Raw genomic sequence first — 22994 nt, forward strand, 5'->3', positions numbered from 1 at the left:
TTTCCTTCTCTTATGTTTCCTGCCTAGAGAAGTTCCTTTAGCATTTGTTGTAAAGCTGGTTTGGTGGTGCTGAATTCTGTCAGCTTTTGCTTGTCTGTAAAGGTTTTAATTTCTCTGTTGAATCTGATTGAGATCCTTGCTTTGTAGGGTAATCTTGGTTGTAGTTTTTTCCCTTTCGTCCCTTTATATATGTCCTGCTACTCCCTTCTGGCTTGCAGAGTTTCTGCTGAAAGATCAGCTGTTAACCTTATGGGGATTCCCTGGTATGTTATTTGTTGCTTTTCCCTTGATGCTTTTAATATTTTTACTTTGTATTTGTTTTTTGATATTTTGATTAATATGTGTCTTGGCGTGTTTCTCCTTGGATTTATCCTGTATGGGACTCCCTGCGCTTCATGGACTTGACTATTTCCTTTCCCATGTTAGGGAAGTTTTCAACTATAATCTCTTCAAATATTTTCTGAGTCCCTTTCTTTTTCTATTCTTCTTCTGGGACCCCTATAATTCGAATGTTCATGCATTTAATGTTGTCCCAGAGGTCTCTGAGACTGTCCTCAATTCTTATCATTATTTTTTCTTTATTCTGCTCTGTGGTAGTTTTTTCCACTGTTTTATCTTCCAGGTCACTTATCCATTCTTCTGCCTCAGTTATTCTGCTATTGATTCCTCTTAGAGAATTTTTAATTTCATTCATTGTGTTGTTCATCATTGTTTGTTTGCTCTTTAGTTCTTCTAGTTTCTTGTTAAACGTTTCTTATATTTTCTCCATTCTATTTCCAAGATTTTGGATCATCTTTACTGTTATTACTCTGAATTCTTTTTCAGGTAGACTGCCTATTTCCTCTTCATTTGTTTGGCCTGGTGGGTTTTTACCTTGCTCCTTCATCTGCTGCATATTTCTCTGTCTTCTCATTTTGATTAACTTACTTTTTGGGGTCTCCTTTTCACATGCTGCAGGTTCATAGTTCCCGTTATTTTTGGTGTCTGCCCCCCAGTGAGTAAGGTTGGTTCAGTGGGTTGTGTAGGCTTCCTGATGGAGGGGACTAGTGCCTGTGTTCTGGTGGATGAGGCTGGATCTTGTCTTCCTGGTGAGCAGGACTACATCTGGTGGTGTGTTTTGGGGTGTCTGTGAACTTAGTATGATCTTAGGCAGCCTCTCTGCTAATGGGTGGGGTTGTGTTCCTGTCTTGCTAGTTGTTTGGCATGGGGTATCCAGCACTGGAGCTTGCTGGTCATCAAGTGGAGCTGGGTCTTAGCGTTGAGACAGAGATCTCTGGGAGAGCTCTCGCTGATTGATATTACATGGGGCCAGGAGGTCTCTGGTGATCCAGTGCCCTGAACTTGGCTCTCCCACTCAGAGGCTCAGGCCTGACACCTGGCCAGAGCACCAAGACCCTGTCAGCCACACAGCCAGGTACGTGGGGTATTTCTTGACTTCTGGGAAGTCTGAGGTCTTCTGCCAACGTTCAGTAGGTGTTCTGTAGGAGCTGTTCCACATGTGGATGTATTTTTGATGTATTTGTGGGGAGCAAGTTGATCTCCACATCTTACTCCTCCACCATCTTGACGGTCCTCCCTCTCATTATATTTTAAGAGATGTATGGTCCCCTGAATAAAAGAGATTAAGATCTAATGCAGCATTAAAAATTATACTTTCGACTTGTGGCAGTAGCGGCTCGAGTGGCCGAAGCAAGAGGCCTCAAAGTCAGAGTGGTGGTCATGGTCCTGGAGGTGGAAAGAAGGATGACAAGGATAAGAAAAAGAAATATGAATCTCCTATACCAGCTAGAGTGGAGCAAAAGAAGAAGAAAACAAAGGGACCAGATGCTGCCAGCATACTGCCCCTGTTGACACCTCACACTCAGTGCTGGTTAAAATTATTGAAGTTAGAGGGAATTAAAGACTATCTTCTCATGGAGGAAGAATTCATTAGAAATCAGGAACAAATGAGGCCTTTAGAAGAAATGCAAGAGGAGGAAAGATCAAAGGTGGGTGATCTGAGGGGCACCCCAATGTCGGTAGGAACCTTGGAAGAGATCATTGATGACAATCATGCCATCGTGTCTACGTCTGTGGGCTCAGAACACTACGTCAGCATTCTTTCATTTGTAGACAAGGATCTGCTGGAACCGGGCTGCTCGGTCCTGCTCAACCACAGGGGCATGCTGTGATAGGGGTGCTGATGGATGATACGGATCCCTTGATCACAGTGATGAAGGTGGAAAAGGCCCCCCGGGAGACCTATGCTGATATTGGGGCATTGGACAACCAAATCCAGGAAATTAAGGAATCTGTGGAACGTCCACTCACTCATCCTACATATTATGAAGACATGGGTATAAAGCCCCCTAAGGGGGTCATTCTGTATGGTCCACCCGGCACAGGTACAACCTTCCTAGCCAAAGCAGTAGCAAATCAAAACTCGGCCACTTTCTTGAGAGTGGTTGGCTCTGAACTTATTTAGAAGTACCTAGGCGATGGGCCCATACTTGTTCGGGAACTGTTTTGAGTTGCTGAAGAATACGCACCATCCATCGTGTTTATTGATGAAATTGATGCTATTGGGTAGGAAAGGTATGACTCAAATTCCGGTGGTGAGAGAGAAATTCAGTGAACAATGTTGGAGCTGTTGAACCAGTTGGATGGGTTTGATTCAAGGGGAGACGTGAAAGTTATCATGGCCACAAACCGAATAGAGACGTTGGACCCAGCACTTATCAAACCAGGCCGCATTGACAGGAAGATCGAGTTCCCCTTGCTGGATGAAAAGACGAAGAAGCGCATCTTTCACATCCACACGAGCAGGATGACGCTAGCCGACGACGTAACCCTGGACGACTTGATCATGGCTAAAGATGACCTGTCTTTTGACAACATCAAGGCAATCTGTACGGAAGCTGGTCTGATGGCCTTGAGAGAACGTAGGATAAAAGTAACAAATGAAGAAGACTTCAAAAAGTTTAAAGAAAATGTTCTTTATAAAAAACAAGGCACCCCTGAGGGACTCTATCTCTAGTAGACCACAGTTGCCTTTCAGAAAAAGGTTGGAAGTGTGTCGATCCCTCAGAGGTGTGAGGTTGGGGAAGTTTCCCAGGAGTGCATGTTCCAGCTGATCTTCATTAGCATAGCATCCTGAGTACCTTTTGAGCGTGATGTGTAGGATGCCCATCCGACTCTCGTCATATGTTGGTCACGTGCAGTGCTCTCTTCCCAATAAAGCATGCTCTTTCTCAAAAAACAAAAAAAAAATTATACTTTCAAATTCTTAATTTATATTCAGAGCATTAATTTGTTCAGGCCTTATAGAATCCCTTACACATTTTCGTCCCCGCCTCAAAAAGTTTTTTATTTAGACCCAGTCCAGAATGTATATGTAACTTGTTTCTATCACATACATAGACTAAAATAATAAAACAGAACAAAGACAAAAAAACTCAATACACCTATTTCAATTTCATTAGGAGTTTTCTCAGGACTCTCTGGAATCTGAATGTTGAAGCAGCTACATTGTTCTGTTTACCCATATTCTTATTCTATCAATAAGCAGTCTACTAGCTAGAAGTACTACACTTGTAGCTATTTGTACTAAACTTACCATTTTTAGTCTTCAAAAGAATTTATTACACTGTAGTCAAATAATATTGTAACATGATCCTCTGAACTTATGTAAATAATTGCTTTTATAAATATCTGGTTGCAAACTGACCCCAAGGGGAATCTTTTGTTTTTTTTTTTTAACCAGGATGATGAACGTTTTATTAAAAATACAAGGGGAATCTTTGAAGCTCATCTGCTTCAAAGTCAGTTTGCTAAATATATAAATTGATATTACCTTAAGTGATTATACTAAGTAAATCCTAGATTTTACTAACAGCAAAATAAAATATTGACCTCACTAAAATGATGAGAGCGAGGAGAGGCTAAGACATCAGGAAAGAGGCTGGAAAATAAATATCTGTTACATGTCTTGGGCTTAAGGCAAAATATAGGATATAGGAAGAAGAAAGATGTATAAGTGCTTTTTCCTTCAGATCACTTGCAGTCTAAGTAGGTTGAAAGAAAAGACAAAAATGAGGAGTGTTTAATAACAATGCAAGAGGTAAATATCAATTGACCACATTATATAATATGTCACATGCCAGTTCAGGATTGATTGCTAAGTAAATAGAATGTTATTGGTTATCCAGGTTCCTGATACATTTTTAGTGATGTGTTACTTCTGAGTTATCTGGGATTGGTGAGTTTCATTTTGCTTTTAATGGAGATTTACTAGCCTGATCCAGTTTTACAGAATCTTAAGTCTGTGGGGTTGAGTTTAAGTCATTGTCTCTAAAACAGCAAAATCTATATTCTAAATTTAGTTATTGAAAAAATTAATTCATATTTATAGTATTTACTTTGTGTCAGGTACTATAGGAAGCATTTTACATTACTCATTTAATTTTTATAACAAACCTAGAGGTAGATTGTTACCCTCATTCTACAGATGAGGAATCTGAGGCACAGAGAAGTTAAGGTTGTTACTAAAGGTATTACAGAAAGTAGTAGTGACAGGATATAATCCCAGTTCTATTAGACTCTAGGGCCCAAAAGTATTAAAGAAAATAAACATATAGAAAGGACCAGATTTGAGAATACAGCATTTATGGTTAAGTGGAAGGAGCACTCGGTTTTCAATAATATATTAGACATTTTTTAAATGATGAAAATTTTCTCTTTTCGCTCCCATGATAAATTTTGTGCCATTTTCTAGAAATTAGTTTAATTCCAATGAGGCTAAATCCTCTTTTATCAATATTATCAAACAGTAAAATCTGGTTTTCTTTCAGCAAGTGAAAAGGAACTTCCAGAACAAAGGTTATACTTGTAATGTTGTTATCATCTTTATCCAGAATGGTTGCTTTATTTCCAGCTGTTCAGGCAGCATTTATAGTTTATTAGGGACTCCAGAGTATAAATGATTTGAAGATTAATAGATTCAAATTGTGTGTAAAAAGGATTCCTTTTGACATGCTTTTGGTAACATTAATAAAAACCATTTTGGAATCACGTTTTTTGTCTTTCTGATCCCTGACATAGAAGTATTCAGATATTTTTAAAGGCATAATGTTTATATTGCTGTTTACTTTTACAAGTATCACTTCAGAATTGGCAATAAATGGCAAAATTGCATATCCTAATACAGTTCTGGTATCAGCCTGAGTCTTGAAAATAAAACCTTGTACTTAAATATAAGCCCCCATTTAAATGGGCCATAATTCTTCACCTTTACATTTGGAACCACTTTTCATGTTGGTGATTATCATCCAAAGAATAAAGAGATTGATTTCCTATTTTAAGATTGAAATATATATATAATTTATACCATTATCGGGACTTCCCTGGTGGCGCAGTGGTTAAGAATCCGCCTGCCAATGCAGGGGACACAGGTTTGATCCCTGGTCCGGGAAGATCCCACGTGCTGCGGAGCAACTAAGCCCGTGCGCCACAACTACTGAGCCCACACACCACAACTACTGAAGCCCGGGCGCCAGAGCCTGTGCTCTGCAACAAGTGAAGCCACTGCAATGAGAAGGCCGCGCACCACAATGAAGAATAGCCCCCGCTTGTGGCAACTACAGAAAGCCTGCACACAGCAACGAAGACCCAATGCAGTCAAAATGTGTGCGTGTGTATATATATATATATATATATATATATATACATACTATTATCTACATACAATATTATTGAACTATTATTTATGTATATATGATATATACATATATGTTATTTATTATAATAAATAAATTATTTATTTATTATAGAGAGATGGTTATTGCTTCATGTTTCTTTTTGTAGTTTATCATAGCAAAGCTGAAATTTTTGGAGAGCAAACATGGTATATCCAAGGATATTATGTGGTTTTATTTTAAGCTTTCAGTAGTGCTGTGTTTCATTCAGCCTGTAACAGTAAAAATAAATGAGTAATAGATGACTAGTATGTTTTGTCTGCTACAGTAATATCTTCTATCATTGAATCTGTCTAACCAGCCAGTTACTTTACTGTTGTCTGAAATAAAGATCATTGTGTTTTCTGACAATGTAGGAATTTCTGTTCAGTTAAAGTATGTGTTGTCATTGAAGTAAAAATAATGAAATTGCAAGAAATTGATTTTAGCTGTACTCCTGAACTCCTCTCCCCAAAAGTGAAATCCAGATCATTTTAAAGTTCTTACAAAATAGCTGAAATTTCATTAAAATATTAAAACTCAGCCTTGATAGTTTTTAGTATAGGTACTTAGCCTCTAAATTTTGACCTGAAACATAAATGGTAGCGGTAGCATGGCTAGTCATTCATGCTGATAACCAGCCTCCACGATGGCCCCCAGTGGTCCTCCCTCCTGATATTCACACCCTTAAGTAGTCCCCCCGACCCACATTTACCAGGGTTGGTCTGTGTGATTGCTAGAATACATCAGAAATGATGGTAAGTCACTTCTGAGATTAGGTTACAAAACAGTGGGACTTCCATCTTGATGTGTCTATGTATGTCTGTCTCTCACTCTCTCACATCACTTGCTCTGTTGGAAGCCAGTACGTGCAAGGAACCAAGGCCTAACCCAACAACTAAGCTTGGAAATGGATCCTGCAGCCCTAGTCGTGCCTTCAGATGGCTGCATCCGTGGCCAGCAGCTTGACTGCAACCTCATGAGACAGAGCCAGAAGCACCCAGCTCAGTCCTCAGCCCCTCCCAGATTCCTGACCCTCAGAAACTGTATGAGATAAAAAATGTTTACTAAGCATTTAAATTTGGGAGTGATTTGTTATGCAGGAATAGATAACCAATGCACACCTCCACTAAAGCTCTTCTTTCATTTGTCAAATCTTAACATCTATTTTTGGTTATTGTTGTTATTATTTGTGCTGTTAAATGTGTAATACATACAATTCACCTGACTGAAGCATTAAGTTGGATGGAAAATACTATATTCCGTCTCCCATTTTCCAATCCAGTGTTTGGTATAATAAATACAGAATTCACTTTTCCCATATTCGGGTCCCATTAGAATGTACTTAAAAGAATTGTTTTGTGACAAGGAGCCTTTTTTAGATTATTCCGCAGATTCTTTTCATTTATGTGTGAAGCTACCAATTTTGTATAACTTGTAATTACTATGCAAGTGATTATGGAATTACTGTGAAATACTTCAAGAGAAAACAGACAGCTTAACAACTATTCTCAGAGAAGTCTGAGACCTCACCGAAGAAGCTCCTCATCCATTACTTGTAACTCTGTGATGCTTATTAATTCTACAGGATAATAACAGTGTGGGTTTTAAAAAGTCATATTTTTAAGGATTAGTTAACTATATACTCAAACCAGAGAGAGAGAGCTTCTTAGTGTCATCAAGATCATGAATTGTACTCCCAGCTCTGCTCTCCCATCCCACTTTCTCCATGGTGTTCTGAAAAGGAAAAGGTCATAAAAATACTCAGGTTCACTTTTTCCTTTTTGCCCTACTCAGCCAATTTTAGTACCAATAATTGTTTCTTTTCCATAGCTAATCATACAGAAACAGTAATCATGAATAAAAGATGTGACAGAAAAGTAGAATTTCAACTTCTTAAAGAGTTTTTTTTTTTTCTCTTGCTTCCTTTGTCTGTGTTTTTCTAAACATGGATTTGCCTTAGGACATTAATAGCTACAGATACTTTCAGTGAATCCTGGGTTATCAGTCTCATGTTTTTATACCTGAACTTAAAGAAACAGATGTTCTTAATGAAAAGAAAACCTTGATGAGTCCCATGTTCTTTGACATTAATGCTCTTAAATATGTAACTAAAAATTAGCTTTTTTGTCTATTCTTGCCATGATTCTTAAAAAACAATAATAAAAATAGCCAATTTTGGAATTGATCTTGTCTTCCTCTATCCTAAATAGACAAGATTATTTTGAAATTTTACTGAAAATTTCCTTTTAATTTGGACCTGAAAAAAAATAGGATTCTGTCTTTCAAATCCCTCCCCGCCTCAATTCACATGCTCACATGTGCACACCCACACACACGCACACTTGTAATCAGGTTAGGAGGATGGTTATCAGTAACTTAAAGGAACAACTGAATTTCACGCTTCAAATATTTCGTATGCAGATGTCACCCAAATACTCCAGTAATGTCATCACTTAAGGCAGTTGTAGTCCAGCCAGAAGTGAAACTGCCAGGGCTTCTAACTCTGCTTTGAACATCTGCCAACTGATACCAACACAAATTTGTAACACAAGGCTAATTCCTGAGTCTTGAGCTTGGACCGTCTCTAATGAAGAAGGAGGCATCAAATTTTCAGCACTGAAACGTGTCAGAGAAACCCCATGTTTGCTTTATTTTCTTGAGGGTTTTTGTTTTTTAAGCATGGTCACTGAATTGTATATTTTTCTTTTCAAATGGGTTCCCATTTGTGGGTGGTGGTAGCTCCTGATGAAATAATTTTTAAAAATTGAGAAATAACAGTAGTTTTCATAACTAGATTTCATTTGAAAGCTTAAATTATATAGTACTTTGCTATGATTTTTGAGAAAGTTTCCTCAACCCTCTATTAACACTTCTTTTTTTTTTTTTTTGTAAAATGTCTCAGGAAACATTTAGATGTCTGTTCAGTAAAGTAATTGTTAATTTCACTCTGTTCACCTGCGCGTAATATATGATGCTTATATGAAATAGTACTTCAAGTCTTTCCTAGCAGATATAAGAGGGAAGCCTAAGAATCTCCTTTCACTCCCTTCCTGATCATTCGACCTGACTTGGCACCCAGGCCCAAAGCCATAGGCCAGACTCCAAGCACCAGCCCACATTCCCTGCTCAAGTTCCCTTTCATCCCCAAAGCTCACCAAGCCCTGAAGGGGACAGAAAGGAGGATGGAAGACAGCTGAACAGAGGTTAGAAGAGGGGGGTGGAATTTGGCAGCAGGTAGAAGGACTTTGTCTGCACCTCTAGTAGTGAGTGCCTCCACCCTCTTGACCGGCCAACAATTGAGTGAAGTTCTATGCGGACAAATCACAAACAGTCCTCGATTACAATGTAAAAATATCTTTAGTGTCCTTTACTCATCTACAGCCACCTGGTTAGGTCTCTAAACATATAAACTCTTAAAGGTATTATGCTTACCGTATTTTAGAAATGCAAATGCCATAACACAGAAAAGATAAGATATACCTGTTGGTAATAGAAGCATTCATAAGCTGAGGCAGTAAGTGTGGTGGTTAAGGTCACAGACTCTAGAGCCAAGCTGCCTGGGTTTAAATCCCAATTCTGACAGCTTGCTAGATGAGTAACCTGAAACAAGTCACTTGACCTCTCCGTAGTAATTTTCTCATCTGCAAAATGGAGATGATAGCACTACCTTATAGGGTTGTAAAATTTAAATAACCTGAACCTAAACACTTAGATCAATGTCTAACTGGTACTTAGCTTTACATAAGTATTTGTTCCCATTAATATTGCTATGCCCCTTTTCTGATGTTGTTTCTATACTTAGATGACCCTGTCTGATTTGTAGTCAAAAGGTTACTTCATACTCACACCACTACCTTTGACGTCTAACTACTAGCAGATCCCCTCCTCAGCAGTATTTGAAAGCAAAATGCTTATTTTCCCTTCTTCCCCAGGCCCAACACAGAGATACTTTCATTGAAGAACGCTATGGAAAATACAACATCAGTGATCCTTTAATGGCACTCCAGAGAGACTTTGAAACACTGAAGGAGAAGAACGATGGCGAGAAGCAGCCAGTCTGCACAAACCCGCTGTCGATCCTTAAGGTGGTGATGAAGCAGTGCAAGAACATGCAGGAGCGCATGCTGTCGCAGCTGGCTGCGGCCGAGAGCAGGCACCGCAAGGTGGGTTCACCGCCGACGTGCGCCTGCAAACTCCTGAAATGCCCGACACTTTGTCAGCTGCCAGCTCTCATAGTAGTTTAACTGGGAGGTCTCACAGGTGTAAAAAAGCCCCTGAGCTTACCTGAGAGCCAGGAGATAGAAAATGCAGGTCATTCCAAATGTTAAATTTAGGCAGTGTGCCAGACGCATTATTTCAGATGGCATTTCTTCTTGATAATATGACACTCCAAAACACTTGGTATGTTTTTTCAGCTCTTGGTCATCCAAACTCTGGCAACAAACTGGGGCTTGACCAAGCCTTGTAGCTGAACGGAGTGTTCTCTCTTTGCTTACTTAAGTGATAAATAGGAAGATTAACAGGTATTTGGGGAGTGCTATATCAGAGAGGGAGAGAGAGAGAGAGAATTAGAGAATTTACCTGACTATAAACATACAAGCCAATAGATTATTTTCATTTATTTCTGGTTTTGAGTTTCATTGCATTTTACTTCTCATGAAACCATAAACAGTCCCTAGGGTTGTTTACCTTAAAGCTGTTCTACCCTGTTAGGAAAGTGTGTGTGTGTATGTGTGTGTGTGTTTTTCTAGGTCTTACAGCCCCTGAGATAGGAAGGCAAACCTGTGCTTTCCTCTACCTCATCTCCTTGGAATTCTTCTAGTGCTTGTGATTTCATTCCCCGACTTATCATTTATGGCTCAGATTTGGCCTGGAAAAAAATGCTTGGCTAGAGTCTGCATTTTTAAGAACTATTGGTTTAGATTTATATCAACAAGGGGGGACATCCGTGCATTTAGTAGGAAGCATTTTATTCTGAAAAAATTGGGTTAGCAGCTGCAGTTTGATGGACCTTCGTTTACTTTTATGGTTACCTGCTTTAGAGAGCCATCTGCTTAAAATGCATCTGACAAAGTGCTTAAGGGCTTAGGTCTTGCCCATGATTTTTCTTTCCCTTCACAGAGTCCAAACAAAAGGCCAGAGTGGGAGTTCTTAACCACGAATGGGTCTCAGATGTTCCGTGATCCCCCAGAAAATATACAGAATGCCAAAAGTTTATGCATTTTGTAGAAAATGAGTTTTTTTCCCATATCCTTACTTGAATTCTCAGAGCTCTCCAAGACCCAGAAAAGTTTAACCTCTGGACTAGACTGAAGTAATCTGAAGACATTTATGCCCCAATTTAAAAGGTGTCAATGAGTTTGAGGTAGTTGCCTAAATTTGGGGGCTTTTACGTAATATTATAAGAAAATCTTCACAACATCCTTGTTTGATAGGCAGGCCTGTTTTCTATTTCGTACATGAAGTAACTGAGTTGTACTGAAGGGCTGGCTGGCTGTCATGCCCATTGAAGGTGTAGTGTTGGGATAATTTATGGTTCTAGGTGATTGGGGAGAGGAAGAGTTAAAAAATTCAAAATTCCCTAACACTGTATTTCAATGTAAGATAGTATTAAATATTGTAAAACAGCTGCCTATCTGATCTTAAGTGTTTTATCAAAGTAGAACACTGGCTGTGTTAGACATCAAACTAGAGGCTTATAATTAGGGCGCATATAGTCCCAGTTTGCCTGAGAAAATTCCAGTTTAAGCCTGTTGCCTTGGCGTAGTTGTTAACAATACCCGCTTTGGCTCTCAGACATGTTAGTGGTTTGAACAGTCAATTACGTGGTTACTCTGCTTATTACGAAAAATAGGGTTCCCTAGTCCACCCCTTCCCATTCTCTCTCCTCCTCAATATTAGAGACAACCACTTCTTTCTTTTAACTGTTTATTTTGGCAGCTAACTTCCATATTTCTAACTGATATACTGCTCTCTCTTGCTTTATCAATTTTAGACACTTATATTTACTTTTATTATAGATGTGGATTTCATTATCTTACACCCCACCTCCCTTCTCTCCACCCCTGCCATCTCCCCTAAACAGACATAATACCCTTTCCTCACTGTCATTCTCTGTCATATCTGTTATTACTATATCTGGAGCCTGTCACATTCTGTTTCTTCAGAGGATAAACATCTGGTGTATTCCCGGGCAGTAGATGCCTGGCTGAGCATTCTGTGTACAGGAATCAGGTTGCGGGGACGAATAACTCTTCTGAAAATACAAACGTGGAGCCAGTGCCCTTGTCTTCTCTCCTCCTCTCACCTCTCCGGTGCGGTACCTGCCATCTGCAGGTTCCATGTGTCCTGGGGGTCCTGCAGCGCAAAGCAGCTTCCTCCCCCGTTCCAAAGCAGGTACCACTCCTCCAGCCACTTTCTTTCTTCAGAATGTTATTAAAATTTCTTGTCTGCCGAAGTCTCTCTTTTTGACTTTGTGGGTTTTTATTCTTTTCATCCCATTTCTGTCATTTTAGACGGCTCTCCGAAGGGAGAGGAGATGATCTACCACCTTTAGCCAAAAGCTGTTCTTTCTATTAAGTTGCAAAAGTTTTCTTCTTTTTTAACCAGAAGGAAATACACCAAAATGTTTTCATTTTTCTATTTAAAAAGGAGTCCCAGAAAGTTTTCTCTCTCCATTCATAACAGTTGTTAGTGAGGAGAAACAGTAGGAAATGGCCATTGGGATGACAGTGCTCCGGCCTAGGGAGGTCTAGGCCAAGGCACCTCTGAAGCATGAGCAGAAGCTACGAAGGAATCCATAGCCATTGGAATATTATGCAGTTGTAGGCAGGATTATGTGGGGAAATGTCCCTTTAAATTTGTATTCTTAAAATTGGGCTTAATCCCTTGGCACAAGGATAAGTGGAATGGGGTAGGCAGGTTAATTAAAAACCCTTGTGAAAAATCTCCACTTAAGATCTTAATAATTGAGCCTTTTCAAATGCAGGATAAAGTCAAGAGAGTCTTTTCACCTCTTATCTACTGTCCACGAAATGCATACATTAATTAAGCAAGGCACAGTTAGGATGTCACCTATTTGAAATGTTTCATTTTAGGCTTCACTCTCTGGTACCTCCAGTGATTTGAACATCAAGGGAGAGCCTCAGCTTTCAGCTTTCCGTGGTCCTGCCTTGCTTCATCACCTACACCTGTCCCCTGGTCCCACCAAACTTTTATTAATTCTCTGAAACCTTCTCAGCCCCTACAGCTAATGAGTTGCTCTCTTCTATTTACATGCCACTTCGTGTTACCTCGGATAAGTGTGTACTGTATTGTTTCCTAGCACATCGCTTGCATCTCTTTCACCCTTCTAGACAGTGTGCTCCTTGATGGCCCTGACTGGGATTTACTTACTTATTTATCTATGGAATGATCTTGGGTGCTTAGAAAGACACTTAGTATTTAATTGTATTCTAAGTGTGACTCCTTGATATTTGAAAATGATTTTTTTTTTAATTCCTTAAAGGTAATCCTAGACCTTGAGGAAGAAAGGCAAAGGCATGCACAGGACACAGCTGAAGGAGATGATGTCACCTACATGCTGGAGAAGGAGAGAGAGCGGCTGACTCAACAGGTAATTAAGGTGGAGGGGCTCAGAGCAGCGTTTGCCTAGAGTAGCGTTTCTTGAAGATTATTCTGCAGGGTGTAAATTGGTGTTGCTCAAAAAAAGGGGGCTTTGTGGTCAAATAAGTCTGGGAATTACTGGATTAAACAAAGTGTTAAAGAGGTTTCTAACTTCAGTTTGTTAGACCCTTTAGTATGCAGAAGCATGCTGTGAGTCTTCAAGAACAAGATAGGGTATTCTGTGTTCAGCAAATTTATGTTTTCATAAAATCTTTTAACATAGATCATTCACTATGGGACTGTCGTTCCATAGAACACACTTTGGGGAACACTAACTTTGAACTCTCCAACTTTTTTTGACTTAGGACTCCTAGTAAGAAATACATTTTACACCACAACCCAGTATATATACACATATATACATATGCCTGAAACAAAAATCTCATGAAATCACACCTAACCCTTACTGCTTATAATACACATTGATATTTTCTCTTCTATTTCATTTTTTTTTATTTCTGATCACGGCTCACTGAATGGTTTTGCCGTCCATGAATGAGTCTCAGAGTTTGAAAAACACTGACTAAAAGGGTTCCTTCAACCCTTTCCCTCTCACTCTGTGCCTTAAATAGGGTTGGGATGATGATTAAAGCAGATGGCATTTGTATAAGAAGAATGATTCAAATGCAACTACTTACGTTTGTTTGTTTTTAAGACCAGAAAGAATTATTACTGAAGCTTTAAAAGTTATCAGCAGCATTCATCAGAAAATCTGGTTGATACGGCTTTCTGCTGTTTTGATTGGTTCTAATCCTCTGAACTTTCCATAACATAAAACATGATGATTCAGATTCCCACAATAACCCTGAGACAATAAGAACTAGAAGTGCCTCCTAAATCATCAAAGAAAGATTAAGTCGTAGTGTATACATTTTTATGGTAGGTGTTCTGATACTTAAATATTTGATGTAAGCACATGGCATACATGGTAATCCCGTGTGCCAGAGAACAGCTAGCTTGATACACTCTACTTGATAAGAGTTTTTCAGTATCTCTTTGTTTCCTTACTCTAATCAAGATGTGTGGTGGCATTCTTTTGTAGTTGGAATTTGAAAAGTCCCAAGTGAAAAAGTTTGAAAAAGAGCAGAAGAAGCTCTCCAGTCAGCTGGAAGAGGAGCGCTCCCGCCACAAGCAGCTCTCCTCCATGCTGGTGCGCGAGTGCAAGAAGGCCACCAACAAGGCCGCCGAGGAAGGCCAGAAGGCGGGAGAGCTGAGCCTGAAACTAGAGAAGGAGAAGAGTCGGGTGAGCAAGCTGGAGGAAGAGCTGGCTGCTGAGAGGAAGCGGGGCTTGCAGACGGAAGCCCAGGTGGAGAAGCAGTTGTCTGAGTTTGACATTGAGAGGGAACAACTGAGAGCAAAGCTGAACCGAGAAGAGAACCGGACCAGAACTCTGAAAGAAGAGATGGAGAGTTTGAAGAAGATAGTGAAGGACCTAGAGGCTTTGCACCAGCAAAGTAGCCCCGGCGAGCAAGGGAAGAAACCAGTAACCCTGTCTAAAGGCACGGCAACTGAGCCGCCCGTGCTAGTGTCTGTATTTTGCCAAACGGAGAGTTTTCAGGCAGAAAGAACCCATGGGAGCAGCACGGCCAAGGTAACAGCCACAGGGCTGCCTGGTCCCACCACTCCTGCTTACTCTTATGCAAAAACCAATGGACATTTTGACCCAGAAATGCAAACCACCAAGGAGCTGATTACAGGCAGCAGTGTAGAAAACCAAGCGCCTCCACGAGAGAAGCCTGTGGGATTGGCCCAAGAGAAAGCAGTAGAGAATGGTGGGTGTCCTGTGGGAATAGAGACTCCAGTCCCAGCGCCTGGTCACCTCCCTTCCAGTGGGAGCTCACTGTCCCCCAGCAGCACTGCCTCTTCCTCTCTCACATCCTCTCCTTGCTCTTCACCAGTACTAACCAAGCGCTTATTGGGGTCATCAGCTAGCAGCCCTGGCTACCAGTCATCCTACCAAGTAGGGATCAACCAGCGGTTCCATGCAGCTCGGCACAAATTTCAGTCCCAAGCAGATCAGGACCAACAAGCTAGTGGTCTACAGAGCCCTCCATCCAGGGATCTATCCCCAACCCTCATAGACAACTCTGCCGCCAAGCAGCTGGCCCGAAACACAGTCACCCAGGTGCTCTCCAGATTCACTAGCCAACAAGGACCAATCAAGCCCGTGTCTCCCAACAGCTCTCCCTTTGGCACAGACTATCGAAATCTGGCCAACACTGCCAGCCCAAGAGGTGACAGCAGCCATTCACCTACTCCAGGGAAAGTGTCTAGTCCTCTGAGCCCCCTGTCTCCAGGGATCAAGTCCCCTACCATCCCCAGAGCTGAGAGAGGAAACCCTCCACCCATCCCACCCAAGAAACCTGGCCTCGCTCCTTCTCCGTCTGCTGCCACTCCACTGAGCAAACCTCATCCCCAGGCATCCTCTTTGACCACCACAGAAGACCTTGCCAGCAGCTGCTCTTCTAATGCTGTCGTAGCCAATGGCAAGGACGTTGAGATACTTTTGCCTACCAGTAGCTAGTCCCTAGGAGGGAGTCTCCACATTTGACATTCCATCAGATTTCATCCAAGAGCTCAGAGTCAAGCCATTGAGTCAGATCATGTTATTTATTTTGATAGTAGCTGAAACTATCTGTATAATACATTTAGTGTATTTCACCTTTTTGTATTTTTTAGGTAGAAACTAAGTAGTTTGGATTTTTATGATCCACATCTTTGTGCTAAAGCTAGAAGGGCACCTCAGAGATGTCTAAGCTTTGCAGTCACCATCGTGTTATGATGGAGAAAGCTAATTGAGTACCAGGTGGTGATTTCCTGTCTATTTGGGGACTAGAGTCACTCAACACTCATTTTGAATTATGTGGAAGTGGCTCATGCAGACTTTTTATTCCAGATGAACATGTTTTAAAAGTGCCTGAAATTAGACTGCCATATGAATGTGATTCTGCAGCAGTAACACAAAATGGATCATTTAACTGCAAAAAATGAGACCCTCTGTGAATTCTGAATGTTAAAAACCAACACTGCTTTTAATCCTCTTTCACTGTTTTTTAATACAAGTTTTGTGTTCAGAAACAAGGCTGCATAAGTAGAATGGGAATCCTAAAGGTGGGTGTGAACTCGCCACAAAGCTGAGCGTTTATAGAGCCCTTGAGAAACCCTCCTTAACATTAAGCAGTTGGGGTGCTGATTTTCTTGTACTTTTGAAAAATTACATCGCTCCCAGTTTCCTGCATAAGTTTTTGAATACAATGAAATCACATCTCCTTCAAAAATATCTTCAGGCATCTACTGTTGTGTAAGGAACTTCTGATTCCGATTGCTGTTACTTGAATAGGAAATGGTTACTCATTCTGTATAAAAGTTTGCAACAGAATGAGATCTTTATTCTGTAATGAAAAAGCAATAACTTAAAGTTCACTGTCTTTGTAATATTATAAGTCAGAATTATACAGGTTTTAGCAAATTGTTACACTTTTCTCCAAGCTGCCAGCACTCTGTGTCTATCTGTGGAACCAAATTAACTTTTGCCTAAATGGAAGTATACATATATCTGTATAGATAAACACCCCTTTACGTGTTTAACATACACACACTTAAACACATAAATATTAGTGTGATTATATCTTTGGAGTTTGCAATATAGCATAAAGGACGAGTAGAAATGCATGTTAAGATTACCTACCAAAGCAACTAGATACAGCTGGGACCCAGTCAATCAAAGGAGGAATCTTGTCCACCGGGAGGGGAAAATTTCAAATGAAATCAGGTCTTCAGCATCATAAGAAGACAAGGCCAAACCAACCCCGTGTCAACAAAACTCAACTGGTCATATAAATGAGTGAAACAGGTCGGTCACTCAAGTGATGTATGACAGCTGGGAGCAGTGGGAGCTGTAGCAAACTGAAGTGCCCAAGCCCCGTTAAAAAGGGCACCCCCTGTTCAGTTTCAGCTGCTTGCTGCCATGCAAGAATGCTAAACCCGTGTTACCAGCTCCTAAAATTTTTATGAAATCCAAATTTTCATGAGAAACATTCTCATTTTTATTTTTTTTTTTATTTTTTTTATTTTTTTTTAATTTTTGGCTGCATTGTGTCTGTTGCTGTGCGCAGGCTTTCTCTAGTTGTGGCAAGTGGGGGCTACTCTTGGTTGCGGTGCACAGGCTTCTCATTGCAGTGGCTTCTCTTGTTGCGGAGCACAGGCTCTAGGCGCGTGGGCTTCAGTAGTTGTGGCACGCGGGCTCAGTAGTTGTGGCTCGTGGGCTCTAGAGCGCAGGCTCAGTAGTTGTGGCTCACGGGCCCAGTTGCTCCACGGCATGTGGGATCCTCCCAGACCAGGGCTTGAACCCGTGTCCCCTGCATTGGCAGGCGGACTCCCAACCACTGCGCCACCGAGGAAGCCCCTCTCATTTTTAAATATCAAGAACTGATGAAAATTTAAATACTGCTAGTTAAACACTTCTGCAGCTGGATTCAGCCCACAAGCTGCCAAGCTGCAGCCCCTTTCATTCTAGAAACTTCTGCCATTTCCATCACAGCAAGTTCGTGAGGACAGAAGCCTCCAGACTTTCCAGCCTGTCGGCTAGCACAGCCAACAAACTCCGCGGAGTATAATGACTATTCTCCTCTTCCAAACAGGACTGTCCGCAACCCAGCTCAGATACGGTGGGTGCATGATTTTGTGTCCACAAGGATGAAGAGGCCTTGGTGTCCTCACATACATTCTTCTAGCCAACATCTGTCCAGCAGCCACTGACCTGCTATAATTTAAATCTATTTCCTCTTAATCCAGCATGAGTTGATGGGGGAAAAGCAAGTGATGGAAATCAAGATAAATCACTATGGAATATATTGGTGTCTGCACAGCTTATGGTCTGACTAAAGACAATACATCAAAAAATTAAAATACTATTAATGCCCCAGCGTGTCTACCAAATGATAAAGGGGTTATCTTAAACTTCCCAGAGCAATCATGCATTAAGTTTTATTCCCGTGCATAGTCACATGAACTGGATGATAAAATAGCTGAACTTTCTAAGAAGAAGAGGGGGCTATAATCCCAGAGTGTTATTACCTCTTGCTTTAAATGGTAATCTTACAAATTGCATTGTGCTCTTCTTCTGTTTTGGCATAGATATAGAGAGAGAGATACTATAAGGAAGTTTATTTCTTAGGAAGTGCACTGAATAATGTATTTCTTTTACAGTGTAATATGGGGGTGGGGAAATGCAAAAGAAATGTGTATTTTTGCTAGTTGCCTATCTTCTGAGATAAATAAGCACAATACTGCAATGGATCCAATAATCCAGCTAGGTATTATAGATAAGTATTTAAGTTTGCTGTAGATTGTGTGTGTGCTAAGTAAAAGTTCTGTGATTCACAATTTTGGTCTTAACCCATGTTGCAAAAGCTATGTTACTGGTCAACAGATTATAATGCTGTGCAATGCATAGCACAAGCATTAACTAGTCATTAACATTTGTAAAGCCAAATGTACCGTGCAGAAGTCTTCACCTGTTTTTATAGCAGACTACATTAAAACAAGTTAAATCCTACTGTCTGGGCAAAAGATAGTCTTGTTTGTATGAAATGAAGAATGATGCACAACAGGGCCGATTTTGTTGGGGAAGGAGCAGATTGGTGAAGAGGGAGCACTCCTGGCTTTAAAAAAACAAACGAAGTCAGTGACCCATCCAGGTTAGACCCCAAAAGGAGCTGGGACATTCGTTTTCCTTGGAATCTTAGAACTGGGAGAAGTCTCCACTATAATCCAGTCTGTAATTTTTAAACCATTTGGGGATTCTGGACCTTTTGAGAATCTAAAAACAGCTAGACTCTATCCCCAGAAAAGTGTATATGCTTATGTGCAAAGTTTGTTTGATGGCTTCACAGTGTCCAGAGACCCTGAAGCCATCCATGAATCATGTACTCTAAGAATGCCTGATCTTGTCCAGCCCTCTCATTTTACAAATGACTAATGCATCTCTTGTCTCCTAGTCCAGTGCTGTTGCTGCTACACTGTTAGCAAATGCTAGTGTAGCCAGACAAAAGCACTTGAAAATCCTTTGATGTACAAAAGATGTTCAAACAGTGTGGATGTTTACATATCTAAGTTCCCAGCATTTAAGCCAATTAATGATCATTTCAACAAACACAGGGTATATCCATTTTTTCATAACAGCCTCACTTCAGCAATGCTGCCTTGTCCATTTGTGTGTGTGTGTGTGTGTGTGTGTGTGTAATTTATAAAGAGTGCTTCTGATGCTTAGCCCTTGAAACAACTTCAAATGTCTTTTGAGAACTGCTGCTGCTTCAAAATATTTTGTGTTTTCATAATGCGTCAGAGGTAGGCAGTGAGCATTGTTTGTTCCACGGGAGTAATTTTAATTTAATTGCTATAAAACTAGTTGAGAAAACTTGAGAGCCTGTCCAACCCGTCTGCTCACATATCAGTGGCCAGTTCATTGGTACAAGTAAAGGAGGAGAAAGGAGACTGGGGTAGTGATTCTCAAACTTTACTGTGCTTAAGGGAATCCTTCTAAAAATAAGGATGCCTGGGGATTGGGCCTAGGGGCCAGGTGATGCAGGTGATCTGAGGCTCACATTGTGAGAAATGGTGCCTCATAGCCCATACCTGTTCTTTCACAAGAACTTACTTGCCTCTAACCTAAGGAGATGTCTTGAGCTCTGGAATCTGTTTTGCTAGAATGTCAATGATACTCGGAGTCAAGAGTGCCTACGTGGATTCCAAGCACCGTGTTAATGATTCCACACACATATTCCCTCACTAATTTGCACGAGGGTGCTGTGAGGGGTTATCATCTCCAGTGTGCACATGAGGTAGTTGGAAGACCAGAGATTTGTACTAGAGACCTTAGTAAGTGACAGGGCCTGAATTGAAAACCCAGTACTTTGCTCTTTCCACTACCTGCTTCCCAAATGAGAATCTCCTGAGTCACTCATTAATGCCAGTTCCAGGCCCCTCCCCCTGGAGATTCTGATCAGTAGACCAAGGTGGAGCTCAAGATAAGTGCCTGGGCTGCTGCTTAGCATGAGGCAGGTTTAAACCTTGCAGGACACCATGCTGCTCCTCCACCGCCCTAACCTAGAGACCTTTTATCAGGTCAGGTAAATGGAACAAAAACAAAACATCTTAATTCCCCTGAAGCGACTCATGTTTCTTAGATGTTTTAAGACGAGACAGAAACCAAAGTAGCTACCGTAGAAAACCTCAAGGTACGCTCTGGCTGGGGGGTGCACAACAACACAAAAAGTTACCAGAGACAACTGAATAATGCAAGTGGGGTTTAAATGCCATATAGGGTCGTTAAAGGCGGTCCTAGCAAAAACAGATCTTTGTGGGCAGGAAAAAGTTAACTAGAAAAGAAGCAACATGTCTTTTCTCCTCTCACCAAAGCATTACTTACCTGGAGTTCTGCACTGTCTCCCTGTGTTTGCATTATGTTTCAGTTGGCTTGTCTTGGTCTTAGGATGAGGTCAGGGAGAGAGGCACAAGAGGGCCCCAAGAGCTGAGTCCTGTTTCAGGGAGACAGACAGCAATGTGGTGTGCTCTCTGCAAGGGCTTGGGCTGGTATAAGAAGGAGCTCCCAGGCCACAGCACTCTGCAAAACATTCTCAAATAACTTGTAGGGAAGACCTAGGAATGGGCAAAAGGCAAGTTGAGAAAGGACCTTGCTGCATTACACATAAATGTCCCCCTCCTACCCTCTAAATCCCTATAAGCAAAAGAGAAAAGACAAGCTTAGAAAAGATTCCAATGGGTACTTCTGGGACACCTACAAGTGATTCCCTTGGAGGGATGTAAAAGCAGCTTCTCCTTTTCTCCCAGCGGTGTGACTACTTGTGCTGCTGTTAGACTGGAGGGGCACAGGGAAGGTCTCGTGGCTCTGCACACTGTGAAATGGTTGGCTTGGAGAAATTACTGGGAAGTGTAGCAACAGGCCTTATCCCCGACAAGAGTCCTACTCACTAATTCAGCATGGCAGACACTCAGGTCTCCCTTCAGGAATGAAAGATTTATTTTCCTAGCTGCAGGAAATGCTGACAGGAAACAGCCCTCGGCTATAAGCCCCTTATAGGAATTGCCTTAACTGAAAGAAAGCAATTTGACCAAGGTCACATCTCCCATCCATGGGCAGTTCATATCTAAAGACTGATTGATATGGAATATAAAGACCTGGCCTCCTTGTCCCAAATCAAGGGAGCTCTGAAGGGACATCTCAGCTTCAAAACCCCCTGTAGGGTTGGCTGAACCCTCTACTGAGACTGCGTTGCAGCTCAACTTTCCTGCCCCTTCATTTTCCTCCCCTCCCCTCTCTTCCTGTGGGTCCCAGGGGTTCTCTCTGGTAAGCCTCTTGCACCTTAATCTCTCAGACTCTGTTCTTTCTGTCATGGTTAAGTCCTCTAAAGGTGGGTGGACACATTCTCTGAGTATTTTATTTGGTGCCAAGCTCTCAATCAGGTATATTACATATGTTACTTCATTTAATCAACTCAACTACTAAAAGAGGCAGGTTATTCCTGCTTGACCCATAAAGTAATGAATACCTACTGAGGCACAGTAGAGTAGATTGCTCAAGGTCCTACAGCAGAGCAGGGCTGAGATTCAGCGGCACAGCTGGGATTCAAACCTTCATCCATTTGGCCTTCAAGTCCACTCTTCTTCCAGTGGCCACACTATAGTCAAAACTATGTAATCCATTTGGGGAGTTCAGAATATTAGCTTATGGTCAGTCATACACCTAAGTATGAATCCGCTGGTTCACTAGCTTTCTTTTGAGACTTTCTTTTGAGACTTTGAGCTAGGAACAGGACACTGAACGAGTGGGGGCTTTGGTAGGGAGAAAGGAGGGGGATGATCGTCTACACACATGGAGTCATCAAATGTTAGAGCGAGAAGGAAGCTTAGAGACCCTTGATTCTAGCTCCCTCGTTGTACAGATGAGGAGAACGAGGCCTGGGTTGAAAAGTCAGTCCGGCCGGCTCCCTCTTTCTGCTTCAGCTACCCACTCCTTCCCTCCCTAGCAGACCTGGGATCAGAATTCCTAGCCCAGCCCTAGCTGCTCCCTCGGGCACTCCTTCCTCCTCTCTCCTGTTGCTCTACAATGTCTGACCTTTGATCCTGTTCACCTGGGCTTTGTCCTCTGCCTTCTGGCCTAGGGCTGCTTGCCATCCTGCTTGCCACAAAAATCCTGTCCTCGTGTCTCTCAACCAGTTTGACGGCTGAGGTGAGGCTGGGAGTGGGGAGGATTGTGGAGCTTCTACTCCCAGGCCATGCCTCCATCTGTAGCATCAGCTCTGGGAAGCACTTACTCATAAGGCATGTCTTGTTCCTGAGGTGTGGACAAGAAGCCACTGAGGCCATGAGCATCTATCCCTCCCCGCTTATGAATCTGACCTGCCACACCTGCCTGTGGAGGAGAGGGCAACTGAATACATGGGGAGAGACACCTCCTCGTCGTGCTCCTGCTTTCCCACCTGAGCTCAAACCCATAGCTCTCCCAGGAAGGGTCTTTTGCATTCTCAAAAGACTTACTTACCCATCTCTGTTCTCTGTAGTGCCCACTCCCCACTCCCAGCCCCCCTAACACAA

General features: G+C 41.6%; 2 protein-coding genes and 1 pseudogene across 8 annotated transcripts in view; 2 read left to right on the forward strand and 1 right to left on the reverse strand.

Moving 5' to 3' along the window:
* CTTNBP2NL (CTTNBP2 N-terminal like) overlaps positions 1–16367 on the forward strand; it is a 63675-nt gene extending 47308 nt beyond the window's left edge. For both annotated transcript variants that reach the window (XM_036837169.1, XM_036837076.1), the window contains 3 exons: positions 9647–9877; positions 13222–13329; positions 14422–16367. In XM_036837169.1, coding sequence (XP_036693064.1) covers positions 9647–9877; positions 13222–13329; positions 14422–15903 — 1821 coding nt within the window. In that variant the 3' untranslated portion in view covers positions 15904–16367. The remainder of the gene's footprint in view (positions 1–9646; positions 9878–13221; positions 13330–14421) is intronic.
* Positions 1640–3176, forward strand: LOC118887454 (annotated as a pseudogene).
* ST7L (suppression of tumorigenicity 7 like) overlaps positions 3157–22994 on the reverse strand; it is a 158720-nt gene continuing 138882 nt past the window's right edge. For all 6 annotated transcript variants that reach the window (XM_036837700.1, XM_036837783.1, XM_036837379.1 and 3 more), the window contains 2 exons: positions 7364–7448; positions 3157–3229 (listed from right to left, as the gene is read on the reverse strand). In XM_036837700.1, the coding sequence (XP_036693595.1) occupies positions 3180–3229; positions 7364–7448 (135 nt within the window). In that variant the 3' untranslated portion in view covers positions 3157–3179. The remainder of the gene's footprint in view (positions 3230–7363; positions 7449–22994) is intronic.

The sequence above is a fragment of the Balaenoptera musculus genome, chromosome 1, assembly GCF_009873245.2.
Source record: "Balaenoptera musculus isolate JJ_BM4_2016_0621 chromosome 1, mBalMus1.pri.v3, whole genome shotgun sequence".
Taxonomy (NCBI): Eukaryota; Metazoa; Chordata; class Mammalia; order Artiodactyla; family Balaenopteridae; genus Balaenoptera; species Balaenoptera musculus.